Source organism: Stigmatopora nigra, chromosome 6 (genome assembly GCF_051989575.1).
Source record: "Stigmatopora nigra isolate UIUO_SnigA chromosome 6, RoL_Snig_1.1, whole genome shotgun sequence".
NCBI classification, from domain to species: domain Eukaryota; kingdom Metazoa; phylum Chordata; class Actinopteri; order Syngnathiformes; family Syngnathidae; genus Stigmatopora; species Stigmatopora nigra.
Window position 1 is genome coordinate 7,896,005 of NC_135513.1, and position 23,974 is coordinate 7,919,978.

The 23,974-nt window shown below is 39.6% G+C and overlaps 1 protein-coding gene across 1 annotated transcript; it reads left to right on the top strand.

The window, feature by feature from the left end:
* The first annotated feature begins 227 nt into the window (after positions 1 to 227).
* mxd4 (MAX dimerization protein 4) lies at positions 228 to 21,837 on the top strand. Its single transcript, XM_077719741.1, has 6 exons — positions 228 to 484; positions 989 to 1,088; positions 5,980 to 6,009; positions 18,213 to 18,327; positions 19,038 to 19,200; positions 20,203 to 21,837. Exons 1-6 carry the CDS (start codon positions 421 to 423, stop codon positions 20,379 to 20,381), a joined length of 651 nt encoding a protein of 216 aa, XP_077575867.1. The 5' UTR covers positions 228 to 420; the 3' UTR covers positions 20,382 to 21,837.
* Positions 21,838 to 23,974: the final 2,137 nt, after the last annotated feature.

A 23,974-nucleotide genomic window follows, 5' to 3' on the forward strand; every position in this document is an offset into this window, starting at 1 on the left:
ACGAATTTCTTCTGACCAATAATTTGTCGTTCACGGATACGTCACATCAACCATGTGGAAGAAGGAGGGCTGTTGCTAGGGTATGTCCCCGACTACTTTAAGCCGAGTCAGGCCAATCAAGTTCCACGATAACATTTATCTCTCGCTTATTGGCTGGAATCTACACTATAAGCCCGCCCTTGCAATTCCCTTATAGGACAAGGATGACATCATTCATTTTGCTGAGTTTTAGTAGGTGCAGTAGGTTGTTGCTACTGTAGTTTGGAGTCGCCAAGACTCGGAACTGACTCTACCGTCGTATACAAACCGCACTGAAAGACTTTTTTATCTTCTTCAAATCAACATTTGCTTTCCAAAGCCTGATGTAAAGGTGTTTATAGACTGTCTCCTCTAAATATATTTTTAATAAGACAAAACAAGATGGAACTTAATTCGCTTCTTATTCTGCTGGAGGCTGCAGAGTACTTGGAAAGAAGAGACAGAGGTATTTAAAGCTAAATTGACACAATGACAGCAATTTTTAACGTTTTCAATCAAAACCGATCGAAATACTGGCTTGTTTTCTGGTTATACTTGAAACGAAAAAATAATTTTCAGGTGTTATCTTGGTGGTGCAGGTATGATGTCACTGGGTAGACAATGGGACGTGCCTGATGCAAATGATATCCCACAGGACTCAATATTTGGTTTTTCTTCATTTCATCTAATTAACAATTATGATTCTGTAAAACAAATATGGAGATATGAACCGATTTTATTCCCTGGTTAAATTTGAGGAGTCTTGAAGTGCTCCATTTTCGAGAAGAAATAGGTAAACAATGGCCTCCTCAGTTTGTAACATCAATTCTGATGAAATAATGACTCATATTTGTATGTTCTTTTTGTTAACAAGACTATACAATTCCTTGATAGCTCACCTATTCATATACAATATTCCTATGCAGCTTCTTTAGCCAAAATACACATTGGTTTTTGTTTGTGTCCACAGAGGCAGAGCACGGCTATGCCTCAGTTTTACCCTTCAGTAACGACTTCTCCAGGAAGAAGACGAAAAGCTCTCCAATCAACAGAAAAAGTCCAAACAATAGGTACATCTTCTACATGCTTTTCTTCTTCTGTGTTTTTCTTCTTTGCATGTTGGGTGTGAGTGCTGCAGGCCGAGTGAGGGAGGAGGGAGTCGTTGTTTTCCTGCGCACTGCCATCTCTCTGCTGCCTGGGGCTTGGCTTGCCTTGGCTGGGCTGGGCTCTCTGTTTTGGTTTCTAATAAACACTGCCACGCGTACACTGTCAACTCCAGCCTCTTTGCAGCTCCCCTTCACATTCACGCATATACACGCATGCACGCACGCAGATGACCTACAGTCCTTTCATCATTCCTCCACCACACCTTCAAGTGGTTTTTCTACTATGTTCATTCTGAATATATGCGCACACTCGTATTAGGTGTTTACTATAGAGCACTGGTTCGTAACCTGGGTTCGATCAAACCCTTGGGGATCGGTGAGTTGGTCTCAGGGGTTCACTAGAGCCACTGCCGTGGAGGTCAAGATACATCGACCTATCATGTCAAGTCACGGTAACATGCTCCGCTCGACCATCATTGGCTGCAGGTGATTATGTGAAATTGCTTAGCCAATCAGTGCTGCAAGAAATTTACATTAAATTGAATTTGAAGAAAAAAATCACATTTTATTTTACACTTTAGTAGGGTTGTATATTATATATATAACTACATCAATACATTATTTACTTACTATGCTCATGTGTGACACGTGTGTGACTAATGAATGAAAAGAGACAATCTCGTCATTTTCTACATTGCCCAATTTTCGCGAGTGATTAATGCAGTTCTGGAATTGCTTACGTATAGATTTATATAATATTTGTAACTTTGTTTGGCCCGTTGACTCATCATTTCCTTAAAATGGTGCACAAATTATTTCAGTGTATATGAACTTATTAGGAGAACTCCATATTACTATTATTACTATTGGTACCTTTTTCTTTTTTTTAAATTAGATTTCAATTTAATACTAGAAATTACATCATAACTACCACATATGTCCCATTTCCAGAATTTTTTTGTGAACATGAAGCATATTTTACATTAAATTGGCATAATTATTTCCAAGTTCTTTAATCCTAACTCCTAAACGCTTTAAAAATTATATAGATTATACATTTTTTATGGAAATATATGCAATTAAGAAAAAGGATAAGAACACTATGTATTAAGCAATTACAATGAATAAGAAATGCCAAGACATTTTTCAATGAAGTGGAATTATGGGTGTGTAGGTGAGGAGGTAAATGTTTGACAAATGAGTTAACATACATGCATATGTATGTTGACACATCTTAAAAACTTTAAATTATTTTACGTGCACTCAGAAAAACTCGCAAAACAATTCCTGAATGAAAATCAAAAACACACGAACCAGGAACTCACTGCTTCTTTGGAGCTCATCAGCCATGGTTCCGCAAAAAGTCCCCACAAAAGGGTGCTTTTGCTCATACAGTGGCACTCATACTTCTTTGGTGTGATACCACCGTATTTTTGTTTTTGATTGACATTTTTACAGAGGTGTTTACGCTCTACAACCCAGATGTTATGTCCTATGATCTTTGCTTTTCCACATTCCTTTGGTAGTCTGACAGCATAACAGAATTATGTCTGTGAGCGGGTCAGGGGTGTGCATGGCGAAGTGGCGGGTGGGTGTGGTGAAATAGACACCTACACGTATATGACAAACACCACCCCACTAAGCCCCTTGCACTGTGTTTGTCCTCCCGTGTTTTCCATGGGGTATATAGATACATTATTGGTGGATTTCAAAAGAAAATGCAAAAAAATAAAAAAACAGTTGCAGGTTCTTTGCCAAACAACCTGAACCTTATTTAGGAAAAAAGATTGATGATCAACATGACACTTTGTGTTCAATTTCCATACACATTGCTGCAAAATGTGCCAGTGTACAGTAACTTGGTGGAACTTCCTGTAAGAGATGAAATGTTACTTCTCTGTTGATGGGAAATGTAAAATCATGTGTGTCTCTGCCTCTGCGTGTTGGGAAAAGTAATTTGTATTTTTTTTAAAAACAAGAATAGCATGTGAGACACACTTCTACACTTTTGCTGGAATGGTATTTCCACAATTATTATATACTAGCCATATACAAGAATATTGAGATATCTTATTTGAAAGGGACTTTCAGTTGGGATCTGGCTATGCTTCATTTATAAGGAATCAAGGTCTTTTGAATAGATTTTTGAGCAAGGAGGAAACTCATGACTTTGGGTAGTGAACAAAATGCACATTCTGTCTGTAATAGACGTTAGAAAGTATTGGCATCCCTAATTTGCAAGAACGCTAAATATAAAGTAAAAGAAGCACATTTCGATAGAACGCAGAATTGACATGATTGACATTACTATATGACGCCCTCTGAATGTGATGTCAAAGCCCATGCATCGCGGTTTGGTCAGGAATTAATGTTATACTCTTCGGTATGCTTCCCTATGTTGAGAGGATATTCTGAATGCTTTTATAACCAGATTATTGAATTTAACCCAAATACTGGCTTCATGTAAATGGAACCACTGATATTTTCTCACATGATTTAATTTATTTCGTGATGCCTTGACTTGGTACAGTGATAATACTTCCATTACTTATAGGATAACTGCGTAAATTACATATTTCTCCCTACAACAATCATAACGTTATTTTCACATAGCATGTAATTGTGTCTATTTTTATTTTTCATATTATGATTTGAAACAAATGCCATTTTTATATCGTATCACTTGCATCCTGTGGTGAAGTATCGCTACACAGATGACTCGCGCTTAGCGCAGCTGTGGGAACCGCTGCTTCGCCAGCACGAAAGTCCTTAAATGTGAAAGGGCTTGTTGTGTGCTTGTCGCCAACACCCACCCCTCCCACTACACACTTTTGTTGTCCCTGTTTTTGTTTTTATTGCCATGGTATCCATGACGGCCATATCAACAAGAGGGCCCATAGCGCCCTCACTGGTCTCTCTTATTGTGGAGGTGTGGCCTTGCCTTGGAATAGCCCGCACGCTGTGGAATTCTGCAGCGTCTAGACCTCCAGACGTCTTAGGGGCGTGTTGTTATCCAGACTTCTTTACAGTTAGCGTGCAGGACATGTTTTGTGCGGCAAAGCAGAGATGTCATGTGCCTTCTAGTTTGCCCACACTACAACAAAGATGGCCTTTTTTTCCGAGTAAGCATGCCAATAATGTCCCAATAAACTCTAATATTATATAGTCTTGACCAACCCTGAATTTCCTTCGTAGAGCTTTTAGATGGAAAATATTAAATATAGATTGAGTTGGTTAACTTAAGGCGGATACACACCAGGAAAGTCTATGGTTCTCTTTCCTTGGTCCAGATGAGAATACTTTTAGGCCGAACATTTTTGTTGCGGTTTCTTTTCACATTGCAATTTTTCAAGCGACCCAACATTTGACAACAAACCTACACATGTGCTAACACCGCTCAAACAAAACAATGCACAGACTGTTTTGTCTAGGCACAGTTTTGTTTTCACGGTAAAACATGGAAGTAAACAATCACGGCGCTCCAGCTTGCAGCACTTGTGCTAATATTGATCTGCTTCCTCCAATGCTCACTCCACGTCAAACCACGATTCATGTTAACCAGTGCACTACGAACCAAATAACATTTTCCGTAATGCCTGTGGCTAAGGAAGAAAATAGGTGTGTGATTTCAGCCTTGGTTCAAAACATATCGTGATCGCTTTTACACATAAAATTTAATCTACCACGCTCTTCCTGGAAGCAGACCAAGCCCACGTATCTTGCCAGGTCGTTTGGTGCACACCAGTGTTTGCTGGTTTCAATTCTGCACACCACAGACTTTTTTGGTTTGGTTGTGGAACAGGGCAGGTGTCAATACGCCTTTAACTTTGATTCTGGGCAAATCACAAATTAAGTGGGACAATGATGCATTTCTGTTTTATTCGAAAATCAGTTAATAGCAAAATTGTGACTCAATTTTTCTGTACCCTGTGTAGAAACATTTCTTGTCGTCTTTGGTCCATATTACCATTTGGTTATTACACAAAGCCTGTATTTTTTTATTATAAACAATGTTTTCTACAAACTAATATGATAGGATCATCATTCATTCATAGTAGTAATTTCTGACTATTAATTGGCCCATACTGGCTTTTGTAACTCATATTATTAACATTTGTACAATTCCCACTCGGTGCTGTTTTCCCTAATCTTCTCCTGCTCTACTACTCAATATTGTTATCGGTATCCGATATGGCTGTTTCTGGAAAATCAGACTGTATTGGATTTGATCACAAGATCGTATCCCTTCTAGTTTTCATTATGTTTGCATGTTTTGCTTGTTCCAAATGGAAGTACTAGGCCAGTGGTTGTGAACAAGTTACACACAAAGAGCAAAAATGTTAAACTGTGAGACTCAAAGAGCCATAGCACGCAGTGACCTGCCAAAACAGACAGACACACACCCAAAACCATATTATTCACCATAACACTTTCTTCCCCTTACTTATTATTTGTTTGTAATTGGCCTTGATGAATTTGAGTGTGTTTTAAGAGAATATAAAAATAAGAGAAACATGAAACGGGGCAATGAGCTAAAGGATATACAAAATATGATAGGAAGCAAAGAGTCGCATTCAGTTTGGCCGGGACCCCCATTTGGCTCAAGAACCGCGTCTTCATCACCCCTGTACAAGGCAAACATTTTCACTGTCTCAGCCTACTTTTCAATAGAAATCAAAGATAGTAAAAGAGGATCATGTTATATTTGTAGAGAGAACATTTCTCAAGAAGGCATTAGCTGGATTGTATCGAGGTATCTGTACTTTTTACCTTGTGTCTGACTTTGGTCCAATGTGTACTTTGATGAAGCTTACCCCTCATTTGAAACTCACTCTCCTCTTTTGTTTTATTTTAGATCATCGCACAACGAACTGGAGAAACACAGGTATGGCTGCATTTCAGTTTCTTGGGTGTGTGTCTTTAACAGATAGACAAGTTTCACATACTTCATGGAATTAATTGTTACCATAGACATATTCTTCAAAGCTCAAAGAGATTATCGATTACATTTTTGTGTCTATCAGAAAAAACAAAAACAAATAAGCTCTCAGAGATAGCTGTCATGCTGATAAGGTATGCCTTGGTTTCACTTCCTTGTATGGTAATAAAGGGAATCGTGCAATGTCTCTGCTTTTTTCAGTAGAAAAACACATTTAACAGCGTATATTATACCTATTTTTCATCCAGATCCATTGAAACAGTTCTTATTAAGAGAGAGAATTCATGAAAGACTCGTGACTAATATACTGTGAGCAGACGCGTTAATGTACACTAAGTGTGAGTCAGTGCTGAATGGAGGTAACATGCTCAGGCATATTCTAACTCCCAAAAAGATGGAAGAGAAGTGTGATTACATTGCAGTTGTGAAGACACAACAGTTGCCTCATGTCCGACAAAGGCTGTGGTTTTTGACAAAAGCAGTATGACGTCCACATAAACCTACTCAGACCAATGCCGGTAATTCCACTTTTGAATCACAGGATTTTGTCATTTTCTCAATTTTCATTATTACTATAATGCCATGTATAATAAAAATGGCCACACAAATTAAAAAGAAAGGATAAAAACAAAAAGCAGAGTTTAACACATACCCAATGTAATAAATGACAATTACAAATTTCAGTCCCCTTACCCACTTTTTTTTACTCCCTCCATTCTATATGTGGTATGAAAAAAAACAATGATTAAGATGAGAGAATGAAGAATATGTCTTTGATGAGTCGCCAAGATTCCTATTTCACATGGTTGCTCTGTTGATTTTGTCAGTCTGCTTTTGATTTGTAAATGGAACGATCAACTTTCTTGCTGAGCCTGTTTTTCATCATTATTTGTCCATCCCGGCTCATCTAGTCAGAGATTAATCTGATGCCGGGCCGATACGGTTTTAAACAGAAAACTCAACACCGTGACCCTCGTGCCATCAGATGTACTCCAGCGTGGTGCTGCTATTTGAGTCCTGACTCACTGTCTTTGTTCAGTCACATTGACCTATCCTTGTACTTTAAATGCATGCGTGTGGTTGATAACCAAGGTGACAAATGAACGTCTGGTTAAGATACCAACGGGCAGTCCTAGTAGTGATATTTAAATGCAAAGATTGAAATGAAACCAGTTCTGTTTTTCGTTATTCATAACAATTAGTCTTTTAAGTATGCACTATTTGATTCATTCATGATGATACATTCTTTATCTCTAGTGCTTATCCACATTGAGGTTGCACGAGTGCCAGAGCCTTTCCTACTAGACCATACCAGGAGGATGGGTAGACCACAAACTGTTTGTAATTAAAGATACTAGCATCAATTGACATTCACATGCACATAAGGGTGCATGTTTTTGAGATATGAAAGACCCCTGGAATACCAGGGGGAAAAAACATTAGTCATGGGAACAACATGCAAACCCTGTGTAGGAAGACTCAGTTTGAAACCTTGGTCTCTGGACATGCCACAGCACTATATTATTTGACTATGTCTCAAAATATACAGATTAAAAACAGATTAAATATGTTTCTGTCACGTCCATTGGGCTTTCCTCAAACTAAATGATCATAAGAGAGGCTTCAAGAGAAAACTAGTTTCTTCAGATTCAATTTTCATCATAAAACACATACAACATCTCCTTTGGTATGGGAACATACTATATTTAAAACTTTAAACTACTTTAATAGGACATGAATCTCAGGGTATATGAACAATGCATTAATTTTTACATCAGGGTCACAGTCAGGAAATTCACATAGAGTAGATGTCACCTGTGGCATGTAAGTGAGAATACATGCTTGTCTTGATGTACCCTGCAATTGGCTAATGAGCAGTCCTGGACATACCCTGGGTTAGGCTAAAGTTAACCATGACCCCAAACAAGGACAAGCATTATAAAACATGTTCGGGTGAATAGGTGCAACATGAACAAATACATGAAGTCGGTTGATTTTGGACAATATGTCTATTTAATCTCCTTTAATCATAATAAAATTATCAATTGGTCTTTCATCTTAAATGTGTAACACATTTAAATAGGCTATCTTTTAACAGAATATACCCGTGGCAGTATTTATTCATATGTGTGTGTTTTTTTTTTTTTTTTTTTACTTCTGAAGGTGCTTCTGTAAATATTTTCTTGACGTTATTAATAGCAGACTGGCTGGCCCACTCAGCAAGCTGTTTGGTGTTTAAGAGACAGTCTGCTAAAATTTATGTCCTTTTATCAGCGTGAGGCTGGGCGGGAGTCAGTAGTGTTCGCCGGGGCTTTGTGTCCTGATGTGACCTGCTTATCTTTGCAGTCCAAGTGCGCAGCTCTGACGTTTTTACTGTAGAACAGCTCATCAGGGACTTTGCTTCTTCTTTTTTTTGCAGTGGAAAATGTCTGCATTGGCATGATCTCAGACATATCCACCCTAGCTGTCAAATCAAAAAGTCATGCGCCCTATTTTGACTTGGCTTCCTTCCTATTTCATACTTTGGGCTGAGAAGTCGCCCTCACTGCACTGTTCTTTGACACCTAGACTTAGTGGAGCTGCTTAGGTTGTTTTCCAGCATGTCACCTGTTTACTGGAAATGTGATTCCACTCGCGTGCAGCTGAAGGTTTGCTTTGTTTATGCTGCTTCCCTCAATTGACTCACGGATTTACACCTTTATTTTTATCTCCACCCATGTTTGCTCTTGGTTTCATTTCTGACTGCACACATGACAAGCGGGATGTCCAAATTTGCACAACAAGTTTCATTATCTTCTGAGTATACATACCGTGCAACCTATTGAAGGATAAACATAATTTTTTAGTGTGACACTGGTTGAACTGAAGTTGTTCTTATGTAATAACCTAAGACTCCCATCTTGTCTACTTAGACTACAGTAGACCCTTGTTTTTCGCGGGGTTTATGTCCCAAAAAGGAACCGTGATAGGCAAAATCCGGGAACTAGAAACCTTTTATATATATTATTTTTGCAATTATTATACAATTAAATACTGTAGCATACATTGAAAAGAAAGAACAAAGTATAGGCTCAGTTATTTGGTTCACAAATAAAAGTACTGTACTTGTTCGGGTGTGTCGATATATTTTGCAGACACAAAATCACAATGTTGTCAGTATGTTCCTACATATTTTTCTCAGTTTTTTTAATTGCATGAATCAAGAGTACCACTGTAATTTCCACTACAGCAATTGTGCAACAACTGTCAGACTTTGTATGAAAAGTTACTTAGGGAGCACTAAGACACACTTTACACGCCTTCTTAATTAAATTTGCTCTCTGGGTCTCCCATTTACAGCTGTGATAAATGACATTTGAGTTTGGAGGCTCTTCTCTCTTTGAGCTAAGGTGACCTCATCAATGCATTTATACATTTCAATTATGCTGACCCAACCTCCTTTTATTTCTGGTCTAGTTGTCTGTAGGCACATCTGCTTTTTCTGTTACCTTTTTCTCTTTATACCTCTACTTTTCATCTCATAAAAGTCACTTAGTCAGCAGAAATGTGTGGCATTTAAGAGAGGGAGAGCAGCATTCCCACCCTTATTCAATCCCCCACTCTCACAGAGGGCCTCTATTGCTCCCATCCGGCCTTTATGCCAACACTTTGTGCCAGTCGTTCCTCTTGTCAATTATAAATCAACTCTTATGCACTGCTGTTTATGTGGAAAGTGGCAGGCCTGAAAGTTTAACCCAGCAAATCACTAAGAATGCAATCGAGGTCATATCAGGACTAGTGTCATGACGCTGCACAACAGATGCACAGTAAAATCCAAGGCTTTTTAAAATTGTTTTACAAGTGTGGCTCATAATTGCATGTGGCCATTGGTTTTAACTCCCACATATGTCCCATACATTCCTCATCTTAGTGTGGTAACCAGCAGACAGAGTAATGTGCTATGTACAAAACATATTCCATTTTGTGATACTTTTAACTGTAGGGCCCCAGCCCCCCAAAAAATAACAATACAAGTACAGCTTTAAGCAAATAATCAAGAACAGATACAATTTTAATCCACGATCAAAATCATTGTGATTGAAATTGAACAGTGGGAGCATCCTGCTTCAAATGTCATGCAGCTGCACACACTGAGAAAAATGTGACTGTATGCCCTAGTTCTAAAAAAAAAGGCTTTGAGACTCTTTTCATGCTTTACTATTTATTCCCGGAGGGTTCGGTGACAAACGTGTTTGTATCCAATTTTACTATCCCGGAGGGCCTTAAATACATTGAAGGTAAATGAAACTAAAAAATAGTACCACATTTAGAGAGTTGATATACAATATACATTAAATGTTGGGGTGATGACAGAACATCCAGCCCTCTGAAGCAAAATCCACTCTAATGAAAAAGTAGAAGTAGAAGGGCACATGCAGACAATATGGAAACTTATATCACTTCATATTGAAAATTGAGTTTAGCAAAACCCTTGTGTTAGCAGAAACCTCATTGGTTCAACTTGTGTTAGATCAGCTGGAACAAAAACCAGGACTCACAGTGCCCCTTGAGGACTGGTTTTCAGACCCCCTGCTCTTAGCAATAATGGAGCCCTCCTTTGGGACCAACTTCAATATAATCGGTTTGCTAAGCTCTTTCAGCAGCTTGCTTACACGTGTAAAGTTTATCCTTCAATATGCGCTCCACTTAGCTATGTTGCCAAGAATTCAACCACCGTTTTTATTTTTATTTTAAAGACTGTTTTCAGTGACTCTTCCAGGTTAAACTAAAAGAGTACAGATAGCAAAGGCATTTGTATGGAAACAATAATATAAAATCTCCAGCTGCAAGGCAACACTAGAGGTCCCTTGTGGAATTTCCTTGCCCGGAGGTCAGCGGCCGTGGAAACGCTCCACGTATGGCTCGGGTCACGCCCAGCTGTGACCACAGCGAGTACGTTATCTCTGGCCTGTGGTGCGTTTACCTTATTGCTCCTTTGTCCTTCTGTGCACTCTGAGAGCTCTGAACATTTCAACGAAGGACTGGATCTACTTCTCAGGTATCACTGGTGAATGGCAGGGCACGTCATGTTTTTGTGTCAGCAACAAGACAGCCGCTAAGCAGCTGATGCTCATAAAATATAGGGGTAAAGGTGCGGTTTGAGGTATAATAATGTGAAAGCTTTGCAAATGGGTGCGTTCAAGTCCCAGGAAAGCAATAAACGAATACATGAGGTTAATAGCATGCAGAAAAGCAAACTGGCCACGTTGGATGCAGGGGGAGGCTGAGACATTCTTCAGCGTTGCCTAAGGGAGCGACGTGGCTCCTGTGTGTGGAGTAGTCAGCCTGAAATTCAGGTCAGCAGAGCATGGACACATATGCTAGAATGCAGTGTTAAGTAACAGGGGCCTTTTGCTGCAGAGAGAATTTGGGTGAACTGGAGGCCACCAAAATAACACAAGATGACTATTAAAATACTTCCACATAGTATTTGCAGTTATTTTGTAAAGAATGCAATTACAAGAAAAAAATTGAATTGCTGGGGTTGAACACATGCTGTTCTTTAACATTGCCCATCTCCAAAATGTTCACAATTTTCTAGCTTGAACTTTTGTGATATTTCTATACCCAACATGTTGTGGTCCTCTTGATGTCTGTTTTTTTCATCATTCTGCATGTCACTTTAGGCTCAGGGCATGGTGGACTGTTAGTTAGTACACAGGCACGACCCTTGTACCAATTTATGGGATGTTTAACTTAAACTCCTACACCATAAATATGCCTTCACTTTACATTACGAGTCTTTTCCGGTCTTCTCCTAGGTTGATTGGTGCTCACCCCACCGTTCCTAATCCTGTGTTACAGTAAACATCAATGCTGAGCCCTTCTGTCATACCACCGGATTCCTGTGTGCTAATCACAGACAGGGCATCGTTAGAAAATTAGAGCTCACCCATGTCAGGGGAATGTGTTTATTGAGCTCTCGGAACTTGTCCGTGCTAGTCCGTCCCAACATGTGCAACATGTTCCCCTGGATCTGAGTTCACACAGGAAGGCAATTACTGTCCAAGTCTCTCATTTGACATTGTGCTGGAATGATTCCGAGATATACAGGGACCCTTTCTTTAGCTTGTCCTCGCCCTCCTTTGTTTTTCTTTTTGCTTGCACGCGCTCCTCTTTAGCTTCTATTTGACATCTCTTTTCCTGTTAAGACCAGTGTAAGCAGCCTGTGCTGAAGAAGGGATTTTGTAACGATCCTACATCACTGGTCACAGGGTTTTATGTAAAAGGAAAAAAAGTAAATCAAACGAAATACTCATAAGGCATTCCCAAACACACAGCAATATAAGTACTTGAAATGCTAGCGCTCTTTAATTTACCCTTGTGTAATCAGCAAGTTCAGAGTGCTGAGTGGAGTAACGCTGCTTGCGTGACAACGCTTAGTCATGTGAGTGCCAGCGTCATGTTGCTGCCGTCAGGAGATTGTGTTTATGAGGGCCTCATATACATCTGTCATCTTGCTGGTTTCAGAGATGGGGGAGACGTGAATTACAGAAAGCATAAATTTCTTGTCCCTATGTGACTGACATTTCATATCAGGGTGAGAGAGGCCTCTCATGCTGCACCTTTATGTGCATATGGGATGCTTGGCCACTTTCACATCCACACCTCCTTTTCACAGACAGCATATGTGATGTGAGTTACATGTAAACACATTGAGGGCAGGACTACAGGATGACAGGGAGACTGATGAGGAGCTGCTGAAAGACCCACTGTATATGTGTTTGTATGGCTGTTTGGCCCCCAGTTAGATTCCTTCACTACTCCAATCCCCAGCCTGCCAGCCAGATGTGAAAGCACCACATCGGCAACCTCAAATTGCCCCAGTTCTACCGTGCTAATCCACACTCACGTGAGTGGCTTTACATTCACTGCCAAACAGGCCACCATATGCACAGTTGGGGAGTTAAAATCTAAAAACAACTTTCGTTTATCTTTTTTTTTTTTCGTTTATCTTTTTTTTTTTTTTAGATCATAGAACGACCGACATTATAAGAAGAAAGCCTGAACGACACTACTCTGTTATTCTTTCTTTCCCACAGTCCAATTTAAGGAAAAATTGAGAACTATTAGGATTCACATGGTACTAGATTTTGTTTAAAATGTCTCTGGGAACAGAAATTCATACGTGATTAGTAAATGCTATTTCACTTATATTGTTCGTTAACATTTTCTCGTTCGTGTTTATCAGGGTCACCTTGTGGAATTAAACTCACAACCTTGGGTTGGAAGACATCTACCCTATCACTTAACCATACATTTTACACCTTGGCTCCCACTGAATGTACAGTAAATGTGTGGTGTCCGATGATGTGTCCGTATTCGTTGAAGTGATTAGCGATTTACTTTGTGTCTCATTGCTCTGACCACAAACTGTTTATGTAGTTTATTCTTCATTCATTAAGAGTTTACAAACCCCAACATGGGTGTGGAACAAAACTTACATTTCTTAGTATGACGTTATACAATTCAGGTGCTTTTACAGCTGCGAGGTTGACACTCATCCTAAAATGTTATTTTGTGGGATTGAACCCCAGAGGCCAGGAGGTGTGTGAGGAAATACTGCAATGGGTTTTTTAATGACTGTTGACCTTCATTTGGCAGGATTGGCAATGTTCCAGTCAAGCCACTCATTCCTGTGCATATATGTACTGAGGAATTTACTGGGCCACAGCAGCCTCATTAAGCAGCGCAATGAGCGAGCGAGTGAGGGTCTGTTGTTTGCACTGGCTAGCCATCTCACAACCCACGACCCTTTGTGCACAATTCCCTCCTTGTAAAGTTTGTCGTCTCCAGGACAGTGTTAAACTAGTCATGTTCAGGTGCCTGGTACCGCTCACAAAAAAAAGCCATTGCTGTTGACTCAAAATAGTCATTTTTGTTCTTTTACAAATGCTGACCTGTGAGAATGGACTGTTCTGTACCCGTGTAACATTGCAGTGCTTGTCAGCAGTTTAAATAACTTGCTCCAGTTTCAGCAGGGTTTTTTTTAAAGTTCCTTTTCCGCTCTGTGCTTTGACTTTGTTTTGGCACTCCGCCTCTTGCATAGGGAGGTGGGGGGAATGGGGGAAGGCCAAAGATCAGACACAAATCATCCCATGGTACTATACACGTGAGAGCAGTCAGGTGGTTGCCTCCCTGCAGATGTGACTATGTCTAATTGAATTTCAGACTTAAGCCAAACATGCTTTTCTTTTGCAGTGCAATTCTTTGTTTAAGTACAGTAGTCAAAGGAAATTAGGCTTAGGCTAGACGACCTGCACAAACAACTTTATTTTGAATTCCATTCCAGAGGTTTGTAATTTAAATTAAATCATTTAATAGGATACTCCAACACTATCATTCTCAAAAATATATATTAGATCCAAGAGTCCTTTTTAAATGTTTGCATTAAGCAAATAAAGGACTAAATGGACAGTTCTTTTGACTTTTTCTTGAGCTTCTTTTCAATGACACTTTTGACAGTATTTATGATCTTGAAACCAAAGACGATCCACTTCTAAGACCAGGAAAATTTGAAAATCTGATCTGATTCAGTACCAACCAGAACAGACAGAGCAATCGGTTACACCCATTCTTAGACACAGCATTTCGGTGCCACACTTTGCACGCCTGCTTAGGGCCATCTGATAAACATAGCGTGACCAGGACTTGACTTGGGAATAACAAAAGTGAGTGAGGCAGGGTGGCGTCTGTGTGTGTTTGGAGGCGGGATCAAAACTTGTGAGTTTGCTAAGTGTGTAAACACGTGTTGTCAGAGAAGCCCCTCAGCTTTGACAATTATTTTTCTGAGAGATACACATCAAACTTATTGCTAGCTTTTCTTCAACACAGTCACAATAATGCAATGCAATGACAAAACTTGTAATGCTTGACAAGAACCTGCCCAGACATGTTCATTGTCTGGATGGAAGATGTCTACATTAAAACGTTATGCTATGTGAATCCCAAACCTACATTTTGCATGTCATGTAAGTAATTACGTATAAACTTTCACATGGAGCCTTAAGGTAAAGTATACCATGAGGCGAATTCTATAAATGGTTGTGTGTTTTCCACGGGGGAAAAAATGTACATATGTGAATTTAACACAATACCCTACATACATCAACACTAGTTAAAGTTAATATACCTTTAAGGATGAACATTGCCTATTTTTAGATTTTCCGGGCAATATTGGACATGAAAAAAGTCTGTTTATTATAACTAAGAGCAATCATCATACTGTGCAATAAAGACTTGTCCAGAACTGCTGATAAACATGTGATATAGTTTGAAAATGCAGAACAACAATGAATCCATGATTGCCTTGCCTGGCATCAGTTGTCCCCCTTCTGGGCAATACATTAATGTTTAATTCTTTTGAAGTCACATATCATGAATGCCCTGCAGACTCTTACGGTCTTGCATTGTTTTACACAAGGACACATTCACAATACTCGGGAAATATGAAATTTGTGCAATTTACTACTTATATGTCCTTTAAGCACCCAAATTGACAAATTGAACCAGTCTTACTCTTAGTAGGGATAATTATGGCTACTTATTGTACAATTAGGCCAACTGGTGTAGTGGTCCACTTGTCTGACTTTGATGCAGGCAAGCGTTGGATCGATTCCCACTCCGTGACGGTATAATTGTGACTATAATCAGGTGTCTGCCATGCTATGAATTTGTAAAACTCTTTGTAGAGGCAGAATTAAGGGTTCTTTTCAACCATATTTTCATTCTTATCTAATTGGGCAACAAGTTTTTTTTCCTGTTATTGTCTACAAGAGACTTTTATATTGTGTGTAGGTAAACAGGAGACTGAGTGAAAAGGTTGTGGGAGGAGGTCTGGTGGCTTGTGAATTAGCATTTCAATGAATGGGTATTTGTGACAGAAAAGAGTGAAATAATTTGCCATATTGTCAAATTTAAACTAAAAGTCAACATGATTTGCAGTTCTATGCAGACCATTGCAACATTATCCTCTCTGATGACCTTGTTTACCTTTTAATAAATATTTATCCCATAGTGGATAAAAAATGTAGCAGTCCAAATGCTCATTTTCAGTTAAAACGATCTAGTTTACAGTAGTGTATTGGAATCATTTTTAGTTGGTGCACGTCAGCTAAATTATGTGGTTAGAATACAGGTGAAGCGTTTCAGCATAATAAGTTGCCAAAAATGCCCATTTTCTTGAGGCAGAACACCGGTAGTCAGGCAAAATGTACGAGGCAACGCCTTGTTTTTGTTTTTCATTACAAGAGAGGCACAAGGGGGAAGTGGGGTCCAAGAATCTTGCCCACTAGCTCAAGTTACCCTTTGGATGATGTGTGTGGGGCACTGCCTAGTGCAGCTGAGCACACTGCACTCAAAGGACCCTTTTTTGAAATGGAGAGAAAGTCATCCACCCGCTCGGACCTCGCTCTCTTCCAGAAAAACACCAAAACCCCCCGCTCCCCCTTCTTTGCTGCAGACCCCGGGCTCTTTCCTGCCTGCTTCCCCTGGCCTAGGTCCAAGTGCTTCATGTGGCTGTGACTGGGGCAGGTTGGAGGTGGAGCTCCTGCCTATCCTCTGAAGACACTTGTTTTCCGATGGGACGAGGGTGTGTTGCTGTTGGCAGCCTAGAGTAAAGGGGTGGAGGGGGCCTGCGGATGAAGAGGGATTGTGACTGCCTCTTGGGGGAAGAGGAAATAAAAGATCTAGGGAACTTTCACACGCCCTTTTAAGGGAATGCCTAATGCACCTGTAGAGAGGTAAACATCTTTTAGCGGGCATTGAGCAAGTTTACATTTTATTGTTTTTACAGCCAAAGCGATAGCACTTTTAACCGGATTGGATTTAAATTTTAAATTAACCATTGGGTCTCTATGACTTGCTGGTGGTCACAGGCTGACCTCAAAATAAAACACACTGAGCTTCTGAGAAGGTCTTTCTTGTATGTAACACACTGGCTACACCCTTCCTGAAGATGAAACAGGGAAAAGTCTGTGCTTGTGTCAGCAGTGAGTGCTCGCCCATACCCAGACCCTCAAACAGAGCGTCATCTCCCTGATTAGGTTTATTGTAGTCGCAGAAATGGCCAGTGGAGACCTTCTATTGTCGGACTTTGTTTACTTCAGTTGGAGTTAGCCAAAGGAACGAGGGACTGGGGGTGGGGGGTTTGCTCAGAACAAAGACATGGTTCATGGGCAAGCCTGACTAAAGAGGATTGAAAGGCCTTACAGGGAGGTAATCGGCCATCATATTTTATACATGCACATGCATAAATAAATGCCCCTATACATACAAATATTCATACATACATATATAACTATAATATGTATATATTCCATGCACAGGTGTTTTTCCCTCTACTAGAATGGAATTAAACCTGCACAAGTGTACATCTACAGAGATTGTGGGTTCAGCTATGTTAGCAAAGAGATTCTTGGGTTGAATGGGAGGTTTTTTTGCGGCCGCACTTTGTCTCTTGAGTTCAGCCAATACTAAGAGGAACTTCCCATGCATGTCATTGTTGTCAACAATGACAAATGCTTCTTGTGGCTGCATTATGACTGTCTAGTAGACGTTTTACAACTGGGCAGCCAGCTTGAACCTACAGGATAGTTCAACATGGAAATCCCTAAGCCAGTGGTTCTTAATCTTGTTGTCGATTGAACCCAGGTTAAGAACCACTGCCCTAAACCATTGGTTTACATAGAAAAAAAATAGAGTTAACAAATCAGTTCGACTTGCGGTTAGCTGGCCACCAATTCAGGGTGTCTCCTACCTGGTGCCCGTTTTTAGTTGCAATAGGCTGGTCCAGCACCCCCACGAACCCTGTGGGGAAGCGGTTCAACAAAATAAATAAACGAATCAGTTTGAAAAACCCAAATGTAGGTGACTAAGCATAGTCTAACACAGAGAGATTTGCAGCTGTGTACACAAGCATGTAATTCTGAAGGGAATTAATCCTGATCATGTGGTAATGAGTTCACTTGCTTGTTGGACCTTCCCCCTTCAAGACAAGATCGGCGAGTATGGTGTATAATAATTTGTAAAGATGCTTCAGGGTTATTGAGTCTCAGTGCTTATAGCTGTTTGATGGTTTTTTTACTCACCCGCCGCTTGTGTGTTTGCAGACGTGCCAAACTACGACTGTACTTGGAACAGCTAAAGAAGCTCGTGCCTTTGGGTCCAGACAGCACCAGGCATACAACACTGAGCTTGCTGAAAAGGGCTAAGATGCACATTAAGGTACTAACGGATCCTTAGGCGTCTAGATCCAAAGATATTGTAATTTTTTCAGAGAGAGGTTTGGTAAATACCAAATTTTCCTTTGGTATAACAGGTAAATTGTTATTCTGGGGAATTCCAGTTGTTGTTTTTTTGCAGAAAATCACTTTACATCCACCCATTTTTGGCTCCGTCATTTCCGTAAACATTATTCCTTGATTATTGTGGTTGTGTTAAGTGACCTTAAAAGAGCTGTCTAGTATGTCAGTGACTACATCATCAACGTCATTTGTCCAATTCCTTAAATGTCGAAATACACCCATAAAATTCCATGCATTTCAATATGAGCTTGCCTCATTGGCGTAAAAACAAAGCTGTTTTCATAGATTCAGTTTTGGTTTCATTTTGAATAGTTGTCATGATTCTAGCTCAACTAGTTCTCACATTAGCTGCCACTATCATCAACTGAGAGCTTACCAGTCAGTTGAATGGCTTTAACTATATGAAAATCCCTGGGTAACTCCTATAACTTATTTTAGTTAATTCAATACATTGAGCAGATGAGAGTTCTCGAAAATACTCAATATTTAAATAAAAAGGATGAACCAAAATGACAATTATTGGTCAAAACCAAATATAAGAAAAATGAAGTCAGAAGAATTATTTATCTAAAATTTAATTTAGACCCATCGATTATTGATATAGATTTTTCCTTCTGTGTTTGCTTGCAGAAGCTCGAAGAGCAGGACAGGAAGGCTTTAAACATGAAGGAGCAACTGCAGAGAGAGCACCGCTACCTCAAACGCCGCCTTGAGCAGCTCTCAGTGTCAGGATCTGTGGAACGCATCCGCACTGACAGCATGGGCTCCAACATCTCCACGGACTCTGAACAAGGTATACTTATTCAAAGTACTTTAACACAACGCTACAATCACTGTGGATATCTGCTGCAAACTATATATTCATTCATTCATTCATTCATTCATTCATTTATTTTCTGTTGTGCCTATCCACCCAAGGGTTGCAGGGGGTGCTGGGGCCTATCCTAGCCAAATATGGACTTATTAAAAAAACCAAACCATATTTCAACTTGAACAAGGAGACCATTTTCAGGCTTTTGAGACCAATGCTCTGTGTAAATTCATTGGTCTGAGCCTGACCTCATCTGCTTTTCAACTTAGCCTTGACCTAGAGGTGCTATACCCTCATGTTGAGGCCATATTCATATCTGTTCATTCCAGCACCTTATTTGCATTTCATTGAACCTCACAATGATCTAAGTAAAAAGCCACTTGATAACCTTGAAGTGGTTCAAAAGTGATGGCAAAAGGTTACCAGTTTGCAGTCTGCCGAAAGAATGAAAATGAACGGTATCATTTTGTTTAAATTCCTCTCTGGGCAAGAATTGTTATTGGTCTGGTGGTAACACATTTAACAAAATAGTCAGTGCCACCTTGTCACATCACTATTTTATGTGACAAATTGTGGCATCTATGATTATGGCTATTGATTGTTTGACTAATTGGTTAAAAAATAAATATTTCTAAGTGTGCCACGTTTGCATGTTCCTCTCATTTATTCAAATAGTAGTATAAGTCAAATAGTGTGTGGGCCATGTTTTCTTAAGGGTGATGCATTAAAATTAGTGTCTCGTATCATAATTGGTGATAAATTATCAGTGTCTATGTTGTGGTAGTTGGTAATGTAGTAAAGAATGTTAGCTCTAGTCAAAGGTATAAGCAATTTATTAACCCATTTTAATTCATCCCCAATGAGGATCAATAGTGTTATGAAAATATACAGTGCTTTGAATCACTTGGTTATCCCACACTTAGTCCCCAAATTCCTCACTGTAGGAGTGGAATTACGTTGCTTACTCTCTTTTTTTGTTTATAGATGTAGACATCGAGGGTATGGAGTTCACCCCTGTCGAAGTGGACAGTGTGGGGAGCATCAGTGACCCTGAAGAAGAGGAGGTGGAAGACGAGGAGGACCACTACAGCCTCCAGAGCAGCTCCAGTGACACCAGCTACACGACCCCACATTCCCACAGACTGCAGCCACACCACAGTTAGACTCCCGTGGCCAGATGATCTAGCTTTTCAATCCACCCACCCCTCATCCTCCTGACCACCAATATCATGACTGCGTTCACCTATGGCCACCATCAGAGCAGTCCAGAATGGCAGCAAATAATAAATGCCACTCAAGCCTTCCAACACCCTTTACTCCCTATGCCCACAGCACCCTATTATCTCCTGTCCCTCCATCTGTCCCAATCAACCAAGAAACCAATAAAAATCATTCACCCAAGTCAACCCACCAACCAAAACAACAACCAATTACCCAACCAACAGACCGACCCTTATCCATATTCCACAAACCAACTCAGCAAGCAGTTAAACAGCCAATAGACCAACCTGCAATCATATCCCAAAACAACCCACCAACCATCCCGCTAACCACCCAACAACCCTCCCTTAGCCTCTCTAGATGCATGCTCATAGAGAGCAGTGGGGGACTTCTGTGGTGAGATGTCTAGCTTTAACTAGTTAATCAAAATTTGTCAACCATGAACGCGATTGTATGCGTGAATCAGAAGATAACATACAGTAAGCTCCTTGTCAACTCGACGCGGCAATAACACACAGACAACGGCCTTAAATTATGCAAATCACCTCAGTCAGTTCCTGCAGTCATCATACAACTTTAGGACCTCATTCACCTGCTTCACCACACAAACACCAGGAAATATTTTAGCTTTGCACCGAAGACGTCAAGGAGAACCAGTTATCCTGGTTCTCCCTAACGACAGTAAATACCAGCACCCTAAAATTCCCTAGAAACTCATTTAATTTGTACAAGTCAATTGTATTTTAACATTACCAAGAAAGAAATAATTTATTCTCTTCCTGCTGTTTCCAGTCAACGTAGGAAAACCAGCTCATCTAAAAATGAGCTCAGGCACCTCCAGGCCCACTAGTACTGAAATTCAGACTAAACGATCTGAAAGAAACAGAGCTGTCGCAGAGCAGAAAACATTTTTGGGTTGGCGTTTCTCACCACTACTCCACACTACTGACCACTACACTATAACCCCCTATGGTGTGGATGGACTACTATGGCCTTTTTTTGCAAATCGATTTGCTCAGTAGCGAAGCAATGTAGCAGAGCTTGCAAGAGGAGGGCCCTACCTTTGAGTGCTAGAAATGCTTCCGGAGAGACCACGAGCCCCTCCACGACACTCTTTTTCTTAAAACGTGGTTACCCAACGGCAGAATTGGCATTACTCAGCAGCAGCTCTGTCTCTTTTGTACAGATTCTTGAACAATTCCATAAGATGGCCAACTCACAGTTATCACCATCACGCATATTTGTTGCTCACCCTCTTTGAGATTACAAACGACAGTCATTATTGACAGAGGCACTTCAGGCTTAGTGAATAAAGGTCCACCATGTTAGGCCTTGTAAAAAAATATATTTAATGTCTATATATATATATATATATATATATATATATATATATATATATATATATATATATATATATATATATATATATATATATATATATATATATATATATATATATATATATATATATATATATATATATATATATATATATATATATATATATATATATATATATATATATATATATGTGTTTGTATATATATATGTATGTAGTCAGCAGTGTAGTCTAGTTCTCTCATTACATACATTTTGTATTCTATTTTCCTACATGTGCTCTTTAAAAAAGAAAAAAAAACATGATATATATATATACATATAGTTATTTGTATGTTTGTGTGTGTATATATTGATACTGTATCAACAGTATCAATATATATAGATAAACATGTATAGATATGTAGACCTATGTATTTTTGTGTACACATACATGCATTTTTGTGTATATAATATGCAAATGTGACTAAGTATGGATGTATACACAAATACAAAATAACAGCCTTTAGAGAGACAATAATGCTGCCCAAGTTTTTTCCTTGTAAAATTTAGACTAGTTCCCCCCAAAATGAACAGTCTTGTTCTCGTAACTGTGACATTTGTTGAAAGTATTCAGTTGGTGTTTGGACATATCACACTGGGTACTTTTTTAATTGAATGCCGCTGCTGATGACACATTATTATCTCTGTAAAGGCTGACGTGTGGAGGTGGTCACTTTAGATTGTAAAGGTGTACCCAACGAAGTGAAAGTTCTACATAAAGAGTTTTATAATGGAGTCCGGGGGCAGACTCTCCTGCTGTGTTCTGTGCCTTGGTGAGACCTCCCATCCCCAAAGTCTCCTCGCCCAGTCCCCCACTCAGGTTGCCCCTCACCCATCCACTCCAAACATCAACCAAAAACACTTCGGACCAGCAGGGGGAGTGCCAATAGAGCTCCATGCGCCCCCATCCCCGGGTAACCCCCTTTTTCCCAAATGGCCCAACCGCACTGGTAACGCTCCACGGCAGCTTCTAGTCAGCCACCCCTAAACCGCCACCGCTGGGGGGGCTGGAACTATTCAAGCTTGAAGCGTCTTTTAATGGAATCTTGTTTTTTACTGACTTTGTGTAAGTTGGGCCGGCAGATGAGCGAATTTCAAGAAGAATTGACCCGATGGCAGCTTTGCGGCGTAGATCGTCTCTCATCAAACGTCCCGGCCGCGGCTCGGTTCCGACAACAGTGTTTGTTTGTTAACTTCCATGCTGACAGCAGCATGCGTTTTTTTTCTGTGAGGGAGGCCAGGGTAATTTTTATCTTCTTTTTGTGTTATTTTTGGAAGACAAGCAGGTGTTTTTTTGTTTTTTTTTTTGTTTTTTTTTTGATTTTGACTCTGTGGTGCGTTTAACGGTGACCAACTCTTGAAGACCTCCTATCTGCACTCTCTTCAAACACTGCAGGAGGTCCAAGAAAAAAATGAGAAAAATAGAAAATCTAAATTTTGAAAAAAAAAAGTTTTTCCCATGTCATTGACAGTTTACATTCATGTCGACGATCTGAACGTGACTGTTTGTAGCGTTCTTTCTAGTCTGTTGTTTGAAAATGTTTGGAAGGGTATTGCTGCTACACTCCTAAAAAGGCCCGGTATCACATGGCAAAGTTTTTGCTATAACATGAGTGTTTTTAACACTTTCACAGAAAATAGTTACTCCAGTGGATATCTATTCAAAAAATACCAGTATCTTAACTAATTCACTGTTACGTTAATTCATAACATGTATTCTGGTTGCTTTTTTCCAAATTATTTACTCATCTTATTACTCACTTAAAAATATTTAACAGTATTTAAATAGTTAATCCCTCCCAAAAGTTTATCATTCCATCAATTTATTCAAAGTTATTATTTCATATATATTTTCCCCATCACAAAATACTAATGCTATAATTAAAGTCATACGGGGGCCGCAAAATACTGTCCACATTTGAGACTTCCGCCCTTTATGGCTGTATTTGAAAAATCAAAGTAAAAATATATATATAATTCATGCATGCAAATGAACTGGGTGTCTATTACCATCAATGGCATAATTCATGGAAAAATGTATTTGCATTTCAATGGTAACTCCAGTTTGTTGAGAAGTTAGAATGCAATAACAATCAACTAAACATTTCATTTTCAGGTGATATCGAGCCTTTTTTTTAAATTGTGGCAGCAATAC